We start from the raw sequence: 21168 nt of genomic DNA, 5'->3' as shown, positions 1-21168 counted from the left end.
GACTGTCTCACATAAGTTTTTGTCTAAAACTTAACTACTAGTATCATACTCTTATATATATAAATTACAATCATTACGAGGAATTATCGTTTTAGTAATTAAAATTAAAATGAAAAATTATAATATTAGTGATATATATTTGATTTTTTGGATTTTGGTTTTTTATGTTATCAGTTTCAATTTTGATTCGTTATCTTCGTTATATTTGCGATTCTAATATTTTTTCCCACGTAATGATTATGTGGAACATGTGTGGTGCCTAAATGGATCTGACATGGAGAGATTGAATTTAAAATTTCAAAAAATATATGTATGTTTAATTATAATAATTCAGACACACAATTAATTGAAATATCAGATGTATATACTATTTAAAATTGAAAAATCGTAAAATTTATTTATATATACAATTGTCTATAATAATAAAATAACCCAAAAGTAAGGGTCAGCCTCTTCTCATCGGCGCCTCAACTCTCGGAATAAGAAACCTAATTTTGTATTATTCAACCTGTTCTTTTTGTAATATTGTAGTTATCTAGACGGCTTTGTCGAGAGGTGTGAAAGATATAAGTGTACGGTAGTATCTACTTCATGTTAATAATAGCAGAAGGTGTTGTTTGATCTGTTGGTTTATTTTCCATTTTGTGTTATATACTGGTTTGAAACTTTTGAAGATGCGTGCAGGCTCTCTCAGAATGCGAACCGACGTTTTTTTGTTGTTGGAATCAACAATATATCAACAAGAAGCTTTATCAATACACGTCTTTTCATCTTGTTGAACAGCATAATTTATTTCCTCATCATCACTCGGCGTTGAGATGTCACTTAGTGCTACTTTTGCCAGCCCAATTACAAGTCTATCAGTTGGTATGTAGTTCTCCACGTTTTATGTATATTAAGTGTGTGGATGAGTTGGACTGATATTATTCCGATATTTGGAATCCCTTCGTTGCAATGGTTCAACATAAGTTTAGAGGAACTAGTTTACTTTAATATGAAGCATTCACAGTGGTTTGAAGCTTGCACCATATTCTTGATACAAGGTTTTGTGATATGCAAAACCTGGGCTTGGGAACGTATTAGATAATCACAAAGTGTGATTTTTGCTGAACTTTTTTGAAGTTTCATGTGTTGATGTTTCTAAAATAATATACATTGGTTTTTTGAGTAAGTCTGGACATAATAAGCGCTATTATATGAAGGGAGTAAAGAGTGCCACAAGAATTGGTTGTGTAAAATGCTCGTTTCCTTATTTGATTGACGAAAAATTTCTGTTGTCTGCTCCTTTACTTGTGTACAGATTAGATGTTCCCTGCCTAGTAACATTTTGTGCTTTGGTATCTGTTTTTTGTAATTTCACTAGCTGCTTTATTTGCAGCATATTCACAAATACTGTCAAGAAGTCTACTTCAGCATTTTTTTTGTCTAGAAGTCTACGGCAACATCATTCTGATCTGTTTTCATGCATTTAAGTGCCTGTGAACAATGTGAAAAGAGCCATACTCGAGAGTGCAGATATATTTAATGGTTAATGCTTTTGTATTACATTTTCGCAGCTGGATCAGAAGATCAATGGCTAAAGCAAAAGAAGAATGTTTGTTTCATTCCAGCTGGGCTTCGGCCACTTCACTTGCATTTTCAGCCCTTACGAACCGAAGAAAGTGCTAGACCTGTTTTCCGAGTAAAGTACACATCTATATGTGCTGCTTCGCTGGTAATTATGTCGTACTGTGCTTGAGATCAGATTGACACTTAACCAATTGATTTTGTCATGATGACTTTACGAGAGGGCCTTCTCTTTTTATAGTCTCTTTTTTGAAACAATCATCGACTGTGGAAAGATGGACTGTTTAGCTGAAAATTAATGACAGGGTTTAGCCTTTTTCGGCCTTTCAGTGGTTGTCGCTATGTGGCCAGCGAGGAAAATATGTTACACGTTATTGTTCTTTATGATCAGAACTTGTAGTTTTATTTCCAAAAACTGCTGGCTCATGTTTGAGTCCCCGATACAAAATGTGATTTTTCTTTGAGGATGTCATTAACTTGTTTCCTACCATTTCCTTGTACTTCTGGGAACCTGTTCGTGGATATCAGAAACTTGGAGAATTTCTTGGAAGCACGGTCTTTAAATATGTATTGATTCTTACCTTAAACTGCAGAATGCCACTTGTGCTGCTCAACAGACACAAACAGTTACGAGGCAGTCATGTACCATCACTGTCGCGCCTATTCAATGTAATAATCGCCTTCTTCATTCTTGATTCTTCCATTTACGATTTGCAGTTAGTTTTTTCTTTTTGTTTTTTGTTCTGTATTTTTTTTTTTGGGTGCATTCTCGTGGAAGAACTTAATTTTATTTCGATTTACCTGCTTCCCATGTTAACCTTTTAAGCCTCTCTTTTGACAATATTAGACATCCGTTTCCGAGTAAATGAGACAGTATTGTAATGGATTCCAGGGAATGAGAAGTCTCGGAAACTTGATGATGGTGGAATCGGTTTTCCACCACTTGACGATGATGGCGGTGTAGGTGACCGAGGCGGCGGCGATGACGACGACGGAGGCGGTGGAAGGGGTGGTGGCGGCGGGCACTGGTCTGGTGGATTTTTCTTGTTCGCCTTCCTTGCTTTCTTGAGCTTCTTGAAGGACCAAGAAAGTGAATAACCTTACCGACAACGAGAAGATGCGGGGTTTATTGATTATGATAATCACTGCATATCTTCAAGTCCATTTGGTGGATTTGAGATTAACGAACCAAACGGTGGCGATATTCTTGAAAACTTTTGGAATGTTGATTTGGCAACAGAAAAATGTTTCGAAGTCGTCTTGAATCATTATCCATTTGAGATACTTTTGCGCGATGTGAAGAGTAGCCCCTACACAAGACTTTTTTCCAGCGTAACACTTGACGACTTGTGTTTTCGATACAATTTTAGCATGCATGCTCTGGGTCTAAGGAACTAGTTTTCATTTGTTCTCGCCTTGCGAAATTTATAAGTTACCAGAAGAGCGTATTATACGAGCTAGTGAAACACTTACCCACAAACTGATGTGGAAACTGGGATGCGGTGTTATATGTTAGATTAAAGAATAATGCTAAAGGTTTAACCAAAATATCGTATAACGATATTTACAACAATTAAATCGTGAGATTTTGTTATTATATCGTGAGAAGCTGATAAATTGAATTTTTGTATAGAATTTTTTGTGTTGTAAGAATTGTTGTACAAATTTGGTTGTACATGTATCATTACTCTAGATTAATAGTCTTGAGAAAATAATTAACCGGATCGTTTATGTTGAACTATTGAGAACTCGCGCACGAGTGTCAGAACTCGGGGCTCGAGTCATCGTTCGCAGCATCTTCAGCATCATCGTCCATGGGTTACGGCGGTAGATCTGGTGGTGGGTAAAATTAACAACTAAGGGAGTAAAATAAAATAAAATAATAAAAACAAAACGAATGCTAAAAAATAATTGTGGGTTGCCTCCCACACAGCGCTTAGTTTAACGTCATCAGTCCGACTCTCACTAATCATGTTCATGGTGGGTCGTATGATTTCTTGGAAGCCTTGATTCTACGTTTTGACCATCAACCTCCATTGTCAGTTTTCCTTGTCTCAAATCAATGACGGCTCCAGTAGTAGCAAAAAATGGTCGTCCTAAAATAGCACGAACATTCTGACTGTTCCCATGTCAAGCACCACAAAATATGCTAGAACCCTTATTTTATCAATCTTAAGTTCAACATCTTCCACAATACTCAGCGGTGTCCTGACCGATTTATCTGTCATCTGCAAGCTTAGTCATGTAGGCTTTATCCTGCTCAATCCAAGTTTCTCGTAAAGAGAACTTGACATTATATTCACATTTGCTCCTGAATCACAGATAGCTTTTTCCACAAATTTACCTCCTATTTCACATGGTACTACAAATTCTCCGGGGTCTTGTAGCTTCTGAGGAAGATATCCTTGCTTCCCCTTATCATCTCCTCCAGTAAATGCCACATCTTCCTGCTCTGCAGACTGAATATTAGAGTGTAGGGTCTTGAGATCTTCAAGACCTTTTTTCTTGTGAAATTCAGCTTGTAATTGTAAAAATCTGTGGAGATAGGGAAGCAAAAAAGTATCAATACATTGATCAAAATCATAACTCATACCTTTCTTACCTTGGTTTCCTTTGCTTGGAGTCGGCTTATAGTCCCGGCTGGGTGTGCGATCAATTTTTTTCTCTTCTCCTTCTATCATCCCAATCTCCTCATGATGTATAAAGATAGCATTCACTTCCCTCATATCTGGATCTGCAGTCTTTTGTATTGCGCCTGATGGTTGAGACGTGAGTTGCTTCGTTATCTGCCCCTCTTGCGATTCAAGGATTTTCAAGGTAGCACCAATACTTGCCATGTGGGTCTCTAGATTGTCAAGCCTAGACTCAGGCCTAGCCATCCTATTACCAGATTCAGAAACGAATGTCCCAACCAAGTCCTCAAATGATGTCTTCCCTTCCCCATTTGATGTATTGAACTCCGGTGGAGGATTCGATACATTCTTATTATTTGCATATGAAAAATTCTCATGATTTCTCAATCCAGGGTGATAAGTATTAGGGGAAGGGTTACCTTGATATCCTCCATAGCCTCCAAAGTTTTTGGTGGCCCCTCAGTGTTTGATGTACTCACTTTATTCATGGTTGCTATCTGTGTAGTCAACGCTGAGACTTGCGCTGTGAGTGATGTGATAGGATCCACGGCATAAACTCCAGCTGTCCTCTTTACTCGTGACCTTTCAGACGGTCATTGGTAGCTATTAATAGTCATCTGCTCAAGCAAATCATAGGCTTGAGCAGGAGACTTAGCAAAGATTGTGCCACCTGCCGCTGCATCCACTGTTGTCTGTGTCTAACCATCAGCCCGTTATAGAATAGCTCAATCTGCACCCAGTCTTCAAAACCATAATTCGGGCACCTCCGCAACAACTCTTTATACCTTTCCCAAGCTTCATACAACTGCTCGAAGTCAGTCTATCTAAAAGTGCTGATATCAATCTTCAATAGTGCAGACTTCGCAGGGGGAAAATATTTATAAAGGAACTTCGTCGCCAGCTCCTGCCATGTCGTGATGCTCCCTAACGGTACTGGTTGGAGCCATCCTCTTGCTTGGTCCCTGAGAGAAAACGGAAACAAACGCAGTCTAATAATACCATCAGGAACATTATTAATTTTTATCGTATCTGTTATCTCCAGGAATGTCCTCAAATGAACGTGAGGATCAGAAGTGGCAGTTCCAGCAAACTGATTTTGTTGAACCATATTGATCAGTGCAGGCTTCAGCTCGAAATTGTTGGCATTCATGGTCCCCCGAGCAATGCCAGAATAATGTGCATTGATCACTGGTCTGAAGTGATCTCTAATCGGTATAGCCTCTGGCGGCATATGTCTGTCATTCTCTCTGTTCTCAGTCATGTCTAGGATTTCTTCCCTTCTAGCTTTTCTTAGCCTCCGTGCAGTTCTTTCGATTTCTGGATCAAAGATAAGCAACTCAGGGCTTTGCGATCTTCGCATGCACTGTCACAGAGAGAAAAATGAATGAATCACTAAATAAAACTAAATAAAAATAACTCTAAATTAAAATCTAGACTAATTGGTAACAATACTGATATAAATTCAAATTTGACACTCCCGGCAACGGCGCCAAAAACTTGTTGCGTGTTTTCTTGATTGCTCGCAAGCGCACAATGTCAAGTTATAGTACAATGAAGTTTTAAATACGAGTGTCGATCCCACGAGAAGTGCAAACTAAAATTATATCAATGCTTGTAATTAAAAAAGTCTCAACTATATTTTGAAAAATGAAAAGAGATTTGGTTTACTTAGACGAATTAACTGAAAACAAATAAATAATCTAATCACCGAATTGAGAATTAACAATGAGAGAAAATATCTATATAAATGATTTCACCAAGTTTCCACGACAATTATTCCCAGTTAAATTTATATTCCTGAATTCCAATTATTTAATGGCTAAGAATACTTAATTATTTTATTTCACCTTTCCCAAGTGACGAATAAACTGTACCAATCAAACTTCGATTCTAATATTCCTAATTAAAATCTAAGTTTCATTGATATATGCAAACAATGTTCTTACCTAAGCCTCGCTAAAGTTATACGCCTTCCGAACGCTATAAGCATTCAACGATGTGTTTATAATGATATATAATCCTTGTCCCTCTCCCTTGTTATAGAATTAATCAAACAACACACAATTTATGGCCAGTAAATTGCAGTGAAATAAATACAGAGAAACACAATTAAATATAAGAATGGAATTCAATCGTATAAAATAACCACGTTAAATTATCGTATCCACAAAGCTACATCATTCTCTAGACTGCAGAATTAGTTCATCTCGAAATCCAAGCGAAAACAAGACATATTCAACATTTTAGACAGCACAACACAATAAAATATAGAAAGCGAAAGAAGAGATGACAAATCAGAAGTGACGTCTCTGTCCCCAGATGACAAGGTTAATGGTCTTGTAGGCTTGTAACGTTAGGCCACGGCTACAATAAAAGGTATGAAAATCAAAATTTGAGAGAAATAATCAAATTTTCATCATTTTCACCTGCGCGCACGCATGCTACTGATTCTCTTACACGGTTCCGACTACTCGTTTGAAGTTCTTTCAACATTCGATGAAATCGTTTCGAGTTTAATTCATAACCACCAAACTTAATATTCGTTCATTAAGCTTCGTTCTTCGTTTCAAATTTTTCCAATCAAACACATTTATTTATTTGCTTAATTTTCATTCATTAAGCATCAAAATTCCAACACTTATTATGAATCTTCACTGCACGATCGAGTACCTATAATATATTGCAAATACAGTTTGATCTAATAAAATAAATTATTATTTGTTATCACCAAAACTAAGAGATATAACAATCGTATTCGTACATTTATTTTGGTCCACACATTACAATTGAAAGTACATAGATTGTGTAGGACATGAACGATGTGATTTTGTTTTGTATTTTGTAAAGGAATGTGCAGGTAGTTTATGGTTATTGTGTGTATCAAAATGGAAAGGAAATCTCTATATAAACAAAGTGTCAAATCTACTACATACCCGATACTATTTATTTATATTTATATAATAACATAGCTCGCTTCAAATTAATATCTTATGATCCAATTACATTATTATTAATTAGCATAATTCTTTGTTTAACAATTAATATAAATGAATTCGTTTATTACTTGTGTTTTGTCTGAAGTAGATAATAAGTAATCATTGGTATTTGACATTAGTTATTTGAAATAACTAACAATTTAATTATGACATTGACACGAACATGGTCCCATGGGGAACTACATATACTTTCAAGAAAATCAACATAAAAAGTAGTGCAACAAATCATCGACAAAAAAAAGTGGATGCTGTCGGCTGATCATGGTACTTCCGACACTCGATTTATATTTTTTTAAAGCAATTAATGAATTATCTTAGGGCAGTGTTTGGGATCTAAACTTGTTTCTGTTTCTATTTTTTTACCTTCGGAACTAAAATAACGAGCGTAGGAAGTCCTTCATAATTTTACTTTTGGATAAGTTCCACTTTGTTCCTTATATCTAATCTTGGTTAGATCTTATTGTTTCAAATATTTCAAAGTATTGAAATAAGTAGTGTAAATAATTAATCTTGAACTTGTGTTCGGATCGATCCACATTATTTGAGAAATGAAACTGCACTAAATAATTTGCATAGAAGAATATATGGAAGAGGAAAATTAGGGAAAGTAAATCAAGATTAAAAAACCAATAGTGAATAATTTGTGTATATTAAGTAAATGGCCCTCGATTAAAATAACTGACCAAACTCATGTAAACATTTGATCTAACCAGAGTCCATGTCATCCATTACATCCATTTGATATCAATTTTAAAAAAGAGACGTACACTAATTAATTAAAAAGGAGATTTTTCTCTCAATATTATGAATTTTTTCTCTCAAGATAATTATAAATTTAAAACACGATTTCTCACGAATATTGTGAAGACCTGAATTCAACCATGCATGGTTCAACCGTTTAATTTGAGCCTTGAAGCAGCCTATGCATTTCGAAATTGTGCAGAATGTGTAGCTAGCTAGTTAATTCTGGCCATTTCTCTCCAATTAAGCATCATTATTCTAAATAGAATACAAAGCTGTAACAACAATTAATAGCCATTGTCAGTCTTGAATTGAGTTGTAACCCTTCACCCTTTACTTCATCTCCAGATAAGTGCGAAGATCAATTGGAAGAAGGTGAACAACACATGTTTTGAGGTTGGTCATCAAGATCGAGACATGAAGTTTCAAACATTAATTTTAGTTTTATTTTCTATTATGTTATCACTTCTGTCACGCCCCGTGACCGGGGTTAGTCGACACCGGCGTTGTTTAACAATCACCAGGGGCGGATCTAGGATTTAGGGGCAGGGGGGGCCGCTAAGTTTATTTTGCGACGGTTTTCTCAAAACCCGTCGCCATATGGCGACGGTTATAAGAAACTGTCGCGAAAGTTGCGACGGTTTTTCAAAAACCGTCGCTATATGGCAACGGTTTTAAGAAACTGTCGCACATTTTGCGACGGTTTTCGTCACAACCGTCGCTAATCCAGAAAAAATAAGCGCTCCCAGGTTTCGAAATCGGGCGGATGAAACATTATAAGTGGCTTTAGCCACTGAGATACATGGACGTATCTTTCATTTTAGGGGGGCCATTTCTATATATATCCATTTATATATTTAGTTTAAAAAAATTTAATATATACTAAAATTTTTTTTAAAATTTTTTGGGGGGGCCGTGGCCCCCGTTCGCCCTACACTAAATCCGCCCCTGACAATCACACAATCGAAACAACATGCCTTTCGTAGCACAGTATAAACCGAACCAGTTTATATATCATAATTTCAATGAAATAACATTGTCTTTACAAAACCGAAATAATTTAAACGATAGAACTAAATGCGGAAACGTCTTACAATTTATTTAATCATAAATTTCGAAATATAATCTATTACTAATCTGGAAAATCACCAACCCCAAAATTGATACGTCTCTTCGTCCTCAACCTGCTCTTCGGACTTATCTGGGAGGGGAGAGTAAGGGGGGTGAGTATTTTGGGAATACTCAGTAAATGAGGGACTTTGAACACAACATAACCAATTTAATAACATTTTCAAAACATATCATAAACGTACATCATGCTTTTCATAATCGTAACGTAAATTCCATAACATAATAACACTGCGATTTTTCACCTTTAACGGTTTACTGACGTCAGTCCCTAAGTTTTAATCCTCTAAGGGGACGAGGCCATAAAACAGTTCTATCCCACTGTTAAGGGCCATATGTTGGAATTGGACCAGGATCCCCTACTGTGGGGATGCCACAGTAGGGGATGCTGTGCACAATTTTTTGTTTAAAAAAGCTTATATATCTAAGTTTTAATCCTCTAAGGGGACGAGGCCATAAAACAGTTCTATCCCACTGTTAAGGGCCATATGTTGGAATTGGACCAGGATCCCCTACTGTGGGGATGCCACAGTAGGGGATGCTGTGCACAATTTTTTGTTTAAAAAAGCTTTTATATATATATATATATATATATATATATATATATATATATATATATATATATATATATATATATTTTGCTCCTTTTAAATATATTATAATTCTTTTTTTTTTCTATTTTTGATTTTTTTACATTTAAATTTAGTTCTTTTTGCATGCTTGATTCGTCCATTTTCATCGATACTCGAACAAGATTAAAAATTTGTGATTTATTTTCGTCATCAATCAATTCTATCAAAAAACATCGAATTTTCATTAGTGTGGTAAACACTTGGTTCTACAAATAAAAATTGAGAAAAAAATTATAATATATTTAAAAAAGAGCAAAAAATATTAAAAAATAAAAATTTTGAGTGAGTAAAAAAAAGATTAAAACAAAAAATCTAAAAAAATGATAAAAAAAAATTAAAAAATATATATATATAAGTTTTTTTTTTTAAAAAATGTGCACAGTATCCCCTACTGTGGGGATGCCACAGTAGGGGATCCTCGTCCGTTAGAATTCCACCCATTTTCAGGGAATTTTCACAGTGTCAAACATAAATGTATCAAATTTCGTAAAAACGTATAGACCAAAACGACGGTACTCGACCACATTTTTAAACCAAAAACCGAAAGTTTTCGCATATGCATAAACCGAAATTATAAATTTTAAAACAGCCCACTTACAGTATATTTTATTGTTAAAAACGTGGATGATTGGCTTCGGGAGGTGGGTCGTATCCTTGCTCCTCACTCCGTGGGACTTCGGCTTAAATTCTTGGACGATTTTTTGCAGAGTTTCGGCTAGGACAAGGTTGCTGAATTTCGAAAATATGCAGCAAGGGGATTTTCGAAAATTAGTGTAGGAATGCTAGGCTTTGATGTGGTATTTATAGGTGAGGGAAAGAGGTTTAATTAAGGCACAAAATCATGCTCAAAATTGGCATAAATCTCAAAAATTTTGGCTCTTTTATCTTGCCAAATCTCGAAAATATGGTTGTCAAGTGAGGGGATTTACTTCCCAAATTTCTTGTAGCTTGTATCACACACCAAACTTGCAAATATTCTCCCCATATTTCGAAAATTGCATGCCCATACATAACATATCAATTAAATATTGTATCTCCAAGAGTATCCTCACATATCCCATATAAAATATTCTCCAACATGTAAATCTTATTTAATACAAAACAAGATCTTATACTAAATTTTCCTTACAATTAATTAATTATGTGGTGGGGAAAATCCTGGTTCTTACAACTTCCTCATTGATGTTATGCACAGAAAAAAAAGTCCTGATTTATGTAATAGACTAACTTTTGGCTATTTTATAAACTATGAGGCTTGTTGTTTCACGATTTTAAATGGTTAAACAAAGTCGATGACATGTCTCGATATCTGGACGTGACTAATATAAATTTGGTTATTAGTTTTTGTTTTTATCATAAATTTGGCCATTAGTTACATGCATGTATTCATTCAATATTAATATATATTATAATATATTAGTGACATACCACCTAAAAATGATGATGTGATACTGGATATTTCTAACATGTATAAATGTCACTTCAATCATCTGTTGAAAAACTACTACAATTGAAATTGTGAATTATCCAAAAACATGAAAAAAAATAAAAACATGCAAATTACAATACAAAAAGGAAAAAAAAATGTAATTTCAACTTATCAATGTAAAGTTAGAAAAAACTAACCGAAAATCACCCATAGGATATATATTTATGAGTGAGTCTTATGTGAAACCGTCTCACGGATCATAATCTGTGAGACGGGTCAACCCTACCCATATTCACAATAAAAAGTAATACTTTTAGCATAAAAAGTAATATTTTTTCATGGGTGACCCAAATAAGAGATCCGTCTCACAAATACGACCCGTGAGACCGTCTCACACAAGTTTTTGCCTATATTTATATATATATCCGAAGAACGAATTTGATTCCATTTGTTTTTTTTTCCTTGTAAATTCTTATTTCTTAGATTTTAATGTTATAAATTCACATGTATATATCAGACAAATTATATAATTGAAATGGGAAATTATTCAAATTTGTCTCTTAATTACTTTGCTATTTCAAATAGTCAACAAAAAAAAACGCTAAACGTGTAAATAAATTATTAATCTAAGATTCACTTCATTTTTTTCTTAAATGTCGAGATTAGAAAATAATATATTTCAATCTTGTGCGTGGCATGCATGGACAATTTGTTTGTTACAAAAAGTTAAAATCGGCCTTTTTCAACTAGTTGTCCTCTATGTTGCATGCATGCAAAGTGGGGGCCAGACATCATGATGATCCCATGGGACCAAATATATAATAATAATTATTATATATAAAAAAGCTTCTAAAATTCGAAATAGTAATTAAATTATCAAGAATCTTTAAAATTCAAACACGTGATTAGAAAAAGTAGCCCATATGGTACGTACGTACGTCAAAATGTAAAAATCCTTCGCCATTATATTGAATCATTCCAAATGTATTAACGAATCGTATAATAATAATAATAATCATCGCTAAAACATTGAACTTTCGATGGATATAATACATTGGATTTTTATAATAAATAAATCAATATAACTTGTTTAGACTATATATTAGACATGAATTAAATGGCATAGGTTGAAAAACCAAAATTAAAATCAAAGGAAAAAAATGAAAATAAAATTAACGCCAGCTGCACATTGATCGAGGACAGATTTTATGCACGCCTACTGAGAAAAAATTCTCAAGGAGGACTGTTTTTATCCCTAATGATACACATTTCGGATTGGAGATCAAAGTATTAAAGCTAGCTAGGTAGTAACATAAGAGGAAGTTTTGTGTTGGAAAAGAAAAATTGTTGGGTCAAGCAATCGTACTAAAATAAAAAAAAAAAATAAAAAAAAAAAACAAAACAGAAACAAATTTGTGGATTTGCATTGAGGTGTATGCCTTTGCGCAGGTGGTTAATTACTGGAGAGCAGAATTCTTACAAGCACCCAACAAAAAAATGAGTACTTCTTTGTTTTCTTCTCTTCTCTCTTTTCGAACTCCCAAACCAAGTATCCGCCCCCCGCATACGCCGCCATTCAAGCTGTTTGGAAAACAGTCCCTTGCAATGCCTTTGCTTTATGGCAATAAGAAAAACAAGATAACAAAAATATATGCAACTTCTGGGCGTGATAATATGGAGTTGTTTTGGGTACACGTCGTGAAAGACGACATCATGGCGGAGTTACTAGTAGCGTACCGCAGACTTGCGAGTGCATTAGCGGCAAACAAACTGAGGCACACCGCTGTAATGAAACTCGGGGAAGAGGTCGCGAAGAAGGATCCGATGTGGCCAGATCTCTGTGACGAAGCTGACAGTGCGGAGTTTATTGAACTGATGTTTGTTTCTTTGTTCGGGATCTATGTGAAGAAGAGGAAGCCATTGAACCAAAGTAAAGAACGCTTCATGGAGACTACGATGAAAACTTTCCAGGCCATGGACGACGCGAAAACTGGTCGCCTACGCAGCAAGGTGGTCATAAAATGGGCATCCAAGTACGGGAAGAACAAGGGTACGTATTTTTTCGCTTATTTATAATCTTGTTTATTGTTTTAGCTATGGACTTTTTTTTTTATTTGATTATTTTCTTACATTATCACAAATCTGGGATGGGGTGCTTTCTCGAGTCTCCACAGTATTAAGATACATATATTTTTAAACTTTTCTCTCCGAAAGAGTTTTTGTTGTGGTAGCTAGGAAAGAAGAACAAAAACAAATATTCTTTTTGTTTTGTTAGCCGGGAGGACAATGAGTACAAAACAATGTTTTTTTTTTTTTAAATTTTTTTAAATTTTAGTTTGTTTTACGATAGTGATATAGATTTTGAAACTAATTATATTCTTGAATGAAAGCAGAAAAACAGGAAGACTGGCACGAGATGATCAAGCTGTCGCTATGGAACGAGTGGTTGAGGGGTAAAATATGGGAAGATGGAGATGAAGGTATGCAAAAATAATTATTTTTGATATATCTTTGATAATATGTTATAAAAATATTTTTAACATGAGTTCAAAATCTTCATCTACAGGCCTGGAATCATCTAGTTGATCGAAATATATATTTCTGGCATTTTTCAGGAGATGGCAAGTGATTGTTGAACAAGTTTAAAATTAGCCAAAAAAAGAGTTGAAACTCTTATCTAGTGATGGTGGTTGTATTGGATCTTCCTTTTTTTTTTTTTAATTATAATCATTTTCTCTTATTCATTTGTTGTCTCCGGTCTAACCATCAAATATTTTAAATCACTAAATTTGTAATAATGTAGAAAACAGACTAGATATTTTTATTTTGTTAAAACTTTTGAATCAATTTTCAATTCAATGATAACTATTTGATTCGAAATTTTGTTAAATTCAATGAAATTTTCACTTAATTAATCAATTATAATTTTTATCTTAATTACTATTTAATTTGAATAATTTAAAATAAAAAAAACCGATAAATACACGAAACAATTTGGGTACGTATTTTTTATTTGTAAAATCAATTTTCATAAACAACGAGTTTTTGCTATAAAAAAAAAAACTTTAGATCAAATGACTTGATTACAAAAATAATTTTTACCATAATTAATATTTATTTGAATATTTTTGAAAAATACGTAATAAAATTTTTCAAAGTATGCGTAAATAAAAAGTTAACCAAATAAAATATCTAGCTTTGTGAATTTAATTTAGTTATTTATCAAAATATAACGCACACAAATGATGACACAATCTCTAGTCTTCCATTTGTCACCCTCATCAGGTCAGGCTAGAGTGCAAATATTTTTGTTACGTTGTCATCTTTTTCTGATTGTTATTCATGGGAAGTGGATTTTTTATTTTTTCATACTGAAAATCGTAGTGAAAACTCTGATCAAAAGAATTTTAAGAAGTAATTAGACTTCTTACTTTCAATTGCAAATAGTACTAAAAACTTTTAAGCACAAATGTGATCTATGAACTGATCTGATAATGTATTATCCGAGTGTGCTGATTTTCAATCGGACTTTAAAATCTTGACAAAAACTTGTGTGAGACGGTCTCACGGGTCATATTTGTGAGACAAATCTCTTATTTGGGTCATCCATGAAAAAATATAATTTTTTATGCTAAAAGTATTACTTTTTATTGTGAATATGAGTAGGATTGACCCGTCTAACAGATTAGGATCCGTGAGACGGTCTCACATGAGACCTACTCTAAAATCTTTAAAGAGAGATTTATCAGTTTTTCTTTGTAGGATTGAGAGTAGGAAGCCAATTGATTCAAGTCAACTGATCTATTTATACCTTCAATTGACAATGGTAACATGTTCCAAATGTATCAATTCACGACTTTTGATGTTCTTATTGCCAGGTCGTAGTCCTTTATGATATATGCAGGATTCTGATTGCATATCTGAATTTTAATCACAGATCAGTGAAAACAGAAAGCTTTATCAATTGATAATGATTCTTAATCACTGATCGAATTGATTTACCAGAAAGTGAAAAGAATTTATCCCGAATGATAGATTTTCGGTGGATCTAAATCAGTTGAGAATTTAGCTCATGTTATTCTTCAAACTGATTTATCAGTTAGGTTATTAACCAGTTAGACTACTGAGCTTAGTTTAACTCTACAATTCAGTTTGGTTCCAATAACCAAAACTAAAATGTTTCAATAATTTCTCCATTTTTTGGTGTTTGAAAAAATAATGCTAAAATAATGAATTCATTGATTTTCAACAATATGTACAACTGAACTAAATGACTAGCTGACTAATCTAATCAGTACTGATTATCTTCTAAACTGCTTAGTAGATTTCTTCTCTGGCTCAGTAGGTGATCTAAGCTGACTAGAACTAGTTGACTTCCTCTCTTCCCCCCTTTTTTGTCAACATCAATTGGTGGCTTCAGGTAGACGAGAATGGTGGCTAACTGAGAAAAAAAATCATCAATCTTTTAATTGAAATTAGCCTGAACGTCTTCTATCTTGGTGCAAAGCTGAAAGTTATTGGATTGAATTTGCCCACCAAAATGAGTAGCAGTGGCTGCCTGTGCTTTTTTTTGTTTTTTTACAGTAGAATAAATATATCAATCACACTTCTGGATAGTTCTGACACATCTTTGAGAATTTTGTCTTTGAACGATTCTAATGTTTATTCTGTATTTAGATTTCTTTTTTTAAGGATTGTGATCGAGGATGAGAGAGCAGTGCGGCCAGAGCTGATCTGATCCAAGGTTGGTCCATCAGTTAGATCAAGATCAGGAGAGGATGATTCTACTGGAGGCATCTCTTTGGAGGAGGACCAGCCAATTCGAGAGCTAGACTGGTAGAAGGTCCTGCTTGATCAATCAGTAAGGTTTCTTAATCAACCGGTTTTTGTACAGTCTGATCTATTTGTTCTACTAACACTGGATCAATGTGCTCAATCATTGTCACTTCAATTATCTCTAGGACAAGCTCTCGAATAAAAGCAGTTTCAGCTGATTCTAACATCAGGATATGCTCAGATGATGTGTGATGTCTCCAGTGGGGTAAACTGAAACAACTTTCTTATTTTGTGAAGGGGCAAGAAGTGTACTGGGCGGAAAATCATCCTCATCATCTTCAATTTGTTGTTGTGCAATGGATTGCACAACTTTGTCAACAGTAGATAGAGCAAAGGTCAACATAGATGGGAGGGAGGAATGACTGACTGGTCGAGCAGTTGTGTTCTTTTGGAATCATTTGAGTTGGCTTTTTTGATGCAGACTGAACTGAAGATCCACCCACTTCCTGCTTCTTGGTATCCACTGGTTCAAAGAGTTTGTGATCATTTTCCCAGAATTTGACCTTCATCTGCAGGGAGATTAGGTTCATATCTAGTTGATTGATCACTGCTACATCATCAAATGCAGTTGAGCAAGATGAGTAATAGTTAGATCTCTGTTCGGCACAAACTGTAGTCGGCTTTTTAATCTTTGGGGATTCACTGTAAAAATCGAATTATGGTAAGATTTTTTATGGTTTTAATGTCATTTTACATTTTAGTATAACTTTTGATAAATTTTAGATGGATATCGTACTTACTAATTGATTATTGGACAATTATTACTAATTAAACAACACCGCCTTCTTTAAAAGCTACATTTTTAACACGAAACCAAATTAGGAAAGGATATCAATCGAATTATGGTAAGATTTTTACCACCCCTATATAAATAAGAAAATATTTCACTCAAAATTTACACCTCAATTTTCGAGTTTTCTCTTTATATTTTCGAAATTTCTTTTCCAAAATTTTTCTGCAGTAATTAAAGTTCTGTCCAAGTTTAGAAAACTATTTCTCTCGCTCAAATGCTCAGATCTGATCTTCACCGTTTATAATATGCTTTCACATGTTTTGAATAACATATCCAAATATCAGTAAAATCCAACGGTTAGTTTTTTGTTTGTAGCATTCACAAAACAATTGCTCAGATTTTAGGTTGGAACAGCATACGTACGAATTTTGTATTCATAAGCAGGTTAAAATGACTTCCAAACTTGATCTCCACCGTTCATAATTTATTTGATGTTCTTATGAACGTATTGTAAAAGTTTAGTCCGATCCAACGGTTCAATAAGGCGCAAGGAATTTATAAGGCGACTGATTTTTGGTAGACGTACTGCTGCGTTTTCGAAGTGTCGGTTGCATGATTATTCAATGGTTTCCGAGTTCTTCACGTTTTCTTCCAGTCTAAGGTAAGTGAGCTTGTTTTAAAATATGTTGCGTATAAATTATTTCGTTTTTGAAAGTTTCGGCCGATCACCGTTATTCTGTTTCTACCATTTTTTGATATGATTATCGTATGTTTTATGTTTCGGCACTATGAGCATTCAACTGGATATTGGTGAGAATCCCAAGATGCATGATATGTTTATAGCCCTTACACGCTGGGATTGTAACCATTATATGGCATCGCCCTCTTAGAGGAGTTAAAATTAGGGACTGATATCAGTAAACAATGGAAAGTAGAGGAATCTCAGTACCTTAGGCAAAATGATGATTATGGTTATGATAATGACATGTCATGGGAATCATGTTATGCATGATATGATGTGTGCTTTTCGAAAATAATGTGTATTTGTAAGGTCCTGTAATTAATTATCCGATAATTTGGCATAATTATAATAATTATTGAGTTGTAAATTAAAATAATTATTTATGCCAAATAGATTCAAGAAGTGTGTTAAAAATATGTATTTTAGAATATCGGAGAATTTAACGATCTAAAATATATATAAAGTTTAAATAACACACGAGAGCAAAATAAATACAAACCGGGATTATTGGGCATGTGTTACTATATTTTAGTAACTAAATATACATATACATACACACAACTTATCTTATGAGAGAGAGAAGAGGAAGAAGCCAATTTCCCAAACCCATTCCCGTAACCCATCTCCATTTTCGTCACTTTCAGCATCTTCATATTGGAGAAGCCATAACTTTCCCTTCCGACGTCGAAATCTCGAATGGTTTGAGGGTTTTGCTTCCTTACTTCAGTAGCTTCATTTTGAACCATGAATCGTTAATTTTTGTTAGGATGGGGTTAAGGGAAAATCGATGAGCTACAATAGCTCGGTTTTTGAAATATTGAACACCGATGAATTAAATCAAGTTTGATATGAAATCAAGCGGAAAACATTCGAAATAATCCTTCGTAGAAACTGAATAAATATTTTGTAAACCATTTAAAATATATGCAAGTTGAATGAGTAAAAATATTTTAGTTGAAGCATTTTATCAAACACTTGGTATGCAATATTTTGGTATTTGAAGAACACATAAAATGCTTCAACAATGCATCCTTTAAAAAGTACGAAAATGATAAGTAAATTCAATAAACAAATAGACACGAATTTGTTTATGGATGCTCAGAGACTTCAAATGCTCCTACGTCACCCCTTCTTCCCCTTGGGAAGGATTCACTAGAAGACTTTGATTTATACAACACCTTGTACAAACCCATTCAGTTAGGACTTACACTAATGCCTAAACTGAACTCCTAGCACTCAAGATTGTAGGCAACACCTCACAATCAGCATATTGTTTAATGTCTCATATGCAAAGACTACATACACAAGTTTTACGTCTTTGTGCAAGACTCACTAAACTAATCTTTGAACTTCAACTCTCTTGTATATGTGTGAGTGATCGTGTGTGAGGAATCTATCAATTAAAGTGTACATCTCAAATGTATCCTCGCACAAGGGCTTGTGCTCTCAACTAGCTGATTTCTTCATGCTAACTGCTCATGCTTTGAATCCACTTCCAAAGCTGCTGTTTGATCTTCAATATGTTGTATTTATAAGCCCCAACAATGATATATACGTTAGACACAAGAATATGACCGTTTGAAAAGTTTCTGTACTGTTTCCGATATTGTAACGGTCAAATTCAGCTTGCTGGGCATTTTCTCGACTGGTCAACTCTGGTCAACTCAACTGGTTCTTCAGTTCAACTGGTCAGCAACTGGTTCAGTTCAGTTGGTCAACTGCTGGTTCAATTCAGTTGGTTGGTCAGCAGGTCAGCAGCTGGTTCAGCTGGTTCAGTTTCAGCTGGTGTGCTGAAATCAGCCTAGCTGATTTCAGTTTGTGCAGAACTTGTAGCTTCATCGTCATTTATCAGAATCGTAAGCTTCGATTCAGACTTTGACTTCTGAAGATGATTTGTAGATCTTCGTCTTATCTTTCCAACGCATACTGAATCGCTTCGTTTCGATAACCGAGCTGAGAGATATGACCAATATACCGCAGCTGCTCAAACCCAACTGATTGCTGTTTTCGTGTGATCAGTTTGGTAGTTGAGCTATCAGTTAGACCATGATAACGTCCGATTTTGCCCAACTTACGTGAAATAAGACTTGTTCCTAATTGAGTTTTCTGATCAGTTCAACTGGCGGAATGTCATTTGAATCATCAAGTTAAGAGATATCATCAAAAAGCCGAAGCTTGCCAGAAATTCAGTTTGTGCAGAATTCAGTTTCAGCTTGCTTCTTGTGTTTGCAACTTCACACTTGAGCAAATATGTTAGAAACACAATAACAAGTTTTGTTAACATCAAAATCAAGATTGCGAACATGATATTCCAACACTTTTGATGCTCGTTTCAGCCCCAATCTAACCCTGTTTCGTGGCTGCTCCTGTTCGAGTTTCTTGTTCGATTTTAGGTGAGCTATTGCTTGGTTTTTTCTTGGTTCTTTGGAGTATATTGAGCAAGGATTTAAAGATTAACTCTTACCTTGTTGTTCCTGCGTTTTCCAGCTGGTTTTTAGTTCGGTTTTTGGTCATGAATAGTCTTTTCCGGCGTCATCTCCAGCGAGCATCACCTTGAAAACCGATAGCGAGTAGTTAAACTCCGATCTTGGTAAATTTTTGCTAATTCCAGCCTTTATTCGTTATATATAGGCTGCCCGGGGTTGGGTTTTTAGTCATTTTTGTCACGCCCCGGGACGGGGGTTGGTTGACACCGGCGTTGCTCTCAAATTTACATTCGAAAACAACAAGCCTCAGAAGTACAGAATGTCAGAAAAACCAGTCTTTTATTCATAATACTGAATGTTCATTGTCTGATACAACTCAATAATAATGTTTTACAGCGGAAATGTAAAACCAATTACAACATCGTCTTAACAAAGGCAGCGAAATAAACATAAATAAGAACTGATAACAACGATCTTCATCACCAGCCCCAAACTGACGTTGCTCCTCTTCTTCTATCAACTCTTCCTCGTTTTTATCTGAGATGGGTTTGGTGGGTGAGTGATATGATTGTCACTCAGTAAGAGGGGGCGGGAATAACTCCCAGTTTCGAAATCGTTTTCAACAGAAACAGTAATATGATAATATACAGAGAACTCTTGTTTTCAGAACAGTAATCAGAATTCAGAAATTACAGAACAGAATTCAGAATTAGTAAGCACCGAGCACGTTAGTGAATTTCATGGCTAAACCGATATCAGTCCCCTATATGTTCTCTCCTCTAAGGGGTGAGGCCAGAATCAGAATCAGAATCAGAATTCAGAAATGTTCAGAATATATATTCCTACCATTAGTTCACTAGGGAGTTTCAGTGCTTCAAAATCAGAAATCAAACATACAGAAACTGAACTTTAAAACAGAATTATCAAACGGATTTCAAGATATTTACATATAAGCCCACTTACTGTAATTTGCTTAAAGTTTCGGTTGAAGTCTACTGGAATTTGGCTGTTCTCGCTACTGGATTTTGCTGCTTGACAAAGGCACTCTTTCTTAACTCGAAATTTAAGTGATAATCTCAAAGCTTGTGTAACCCATTTCAGAGACTTGAGGGTGTTATTTATAGGCCATAATCTGACTGTTACGCTTCCAATTAATGGCCATAATCTGACATTAACAGCCTTTATTCCATGTTAATGCTTCAGTTACAAGTCTGAGCTGAATCAGTAACTGACTGCTGCTTCTTTCTCGCTCTTCTGCTGCTGCTGATTTTTCGTTCTTCTACTGCTGCTGCTGGAAAATACATGT

The 21168-nt window shown here is 34.8% G+C and overlaps 1 protein-coding gene across 2 annotated transcripts; it reads left to right on the top strand.

Moving 5' to 3' along the window:
* Positions 1-489: 489 nt before the first annotated feature.
* On the top strand, positions 490-3157 carry LOC140817507 (uncharacterized). Of its 2 annotated transcripts, none has more exons than XM_073177227.1 (4): positions 490-867; positions 1557-1681; positions 2160-2235; positions 2459-3157. In XM_073177227.1, exons 1-4 carry the CDS (start codon positions 819-821, stop codon positions 2662-2664), a joined length of 456 nt encoding a protein of 151 aa, XP_073033328.1. In that variant the 5' UTR covers positions 490-818; the 3' UTR covers positions 2665-3157. The 2 variants fall into 2 exon arrangements, with proteins under 2 accessions (XP_073033328.1, XP_073033327.1); XM_073177226.1 differs by having other exon boundaries at positions 498-867; positions 1557-1714; positions 2459-3154.
* Positions 3158-21168: the final 18011 nt, after the last annotated feature.

Source organism: Primulina eburnea, chromosome 16 (assembly GCF_022965805.1).
Source record: "Primulina eburnea isolate SZY01 chromosome 16, ASM2296580v1, whole genome shotgun sequence".
NCBI lineage: Eukaryota > Viridiplantae > Streptophyta > Magnoliopsida > Lamiales > Gesneriaceae > Primulina > Primulina eburnea.
Note: the sequence above shows the minus strand (reverse complement) of the source record. Positions and strands in the feature narration are given on the sequence as shown.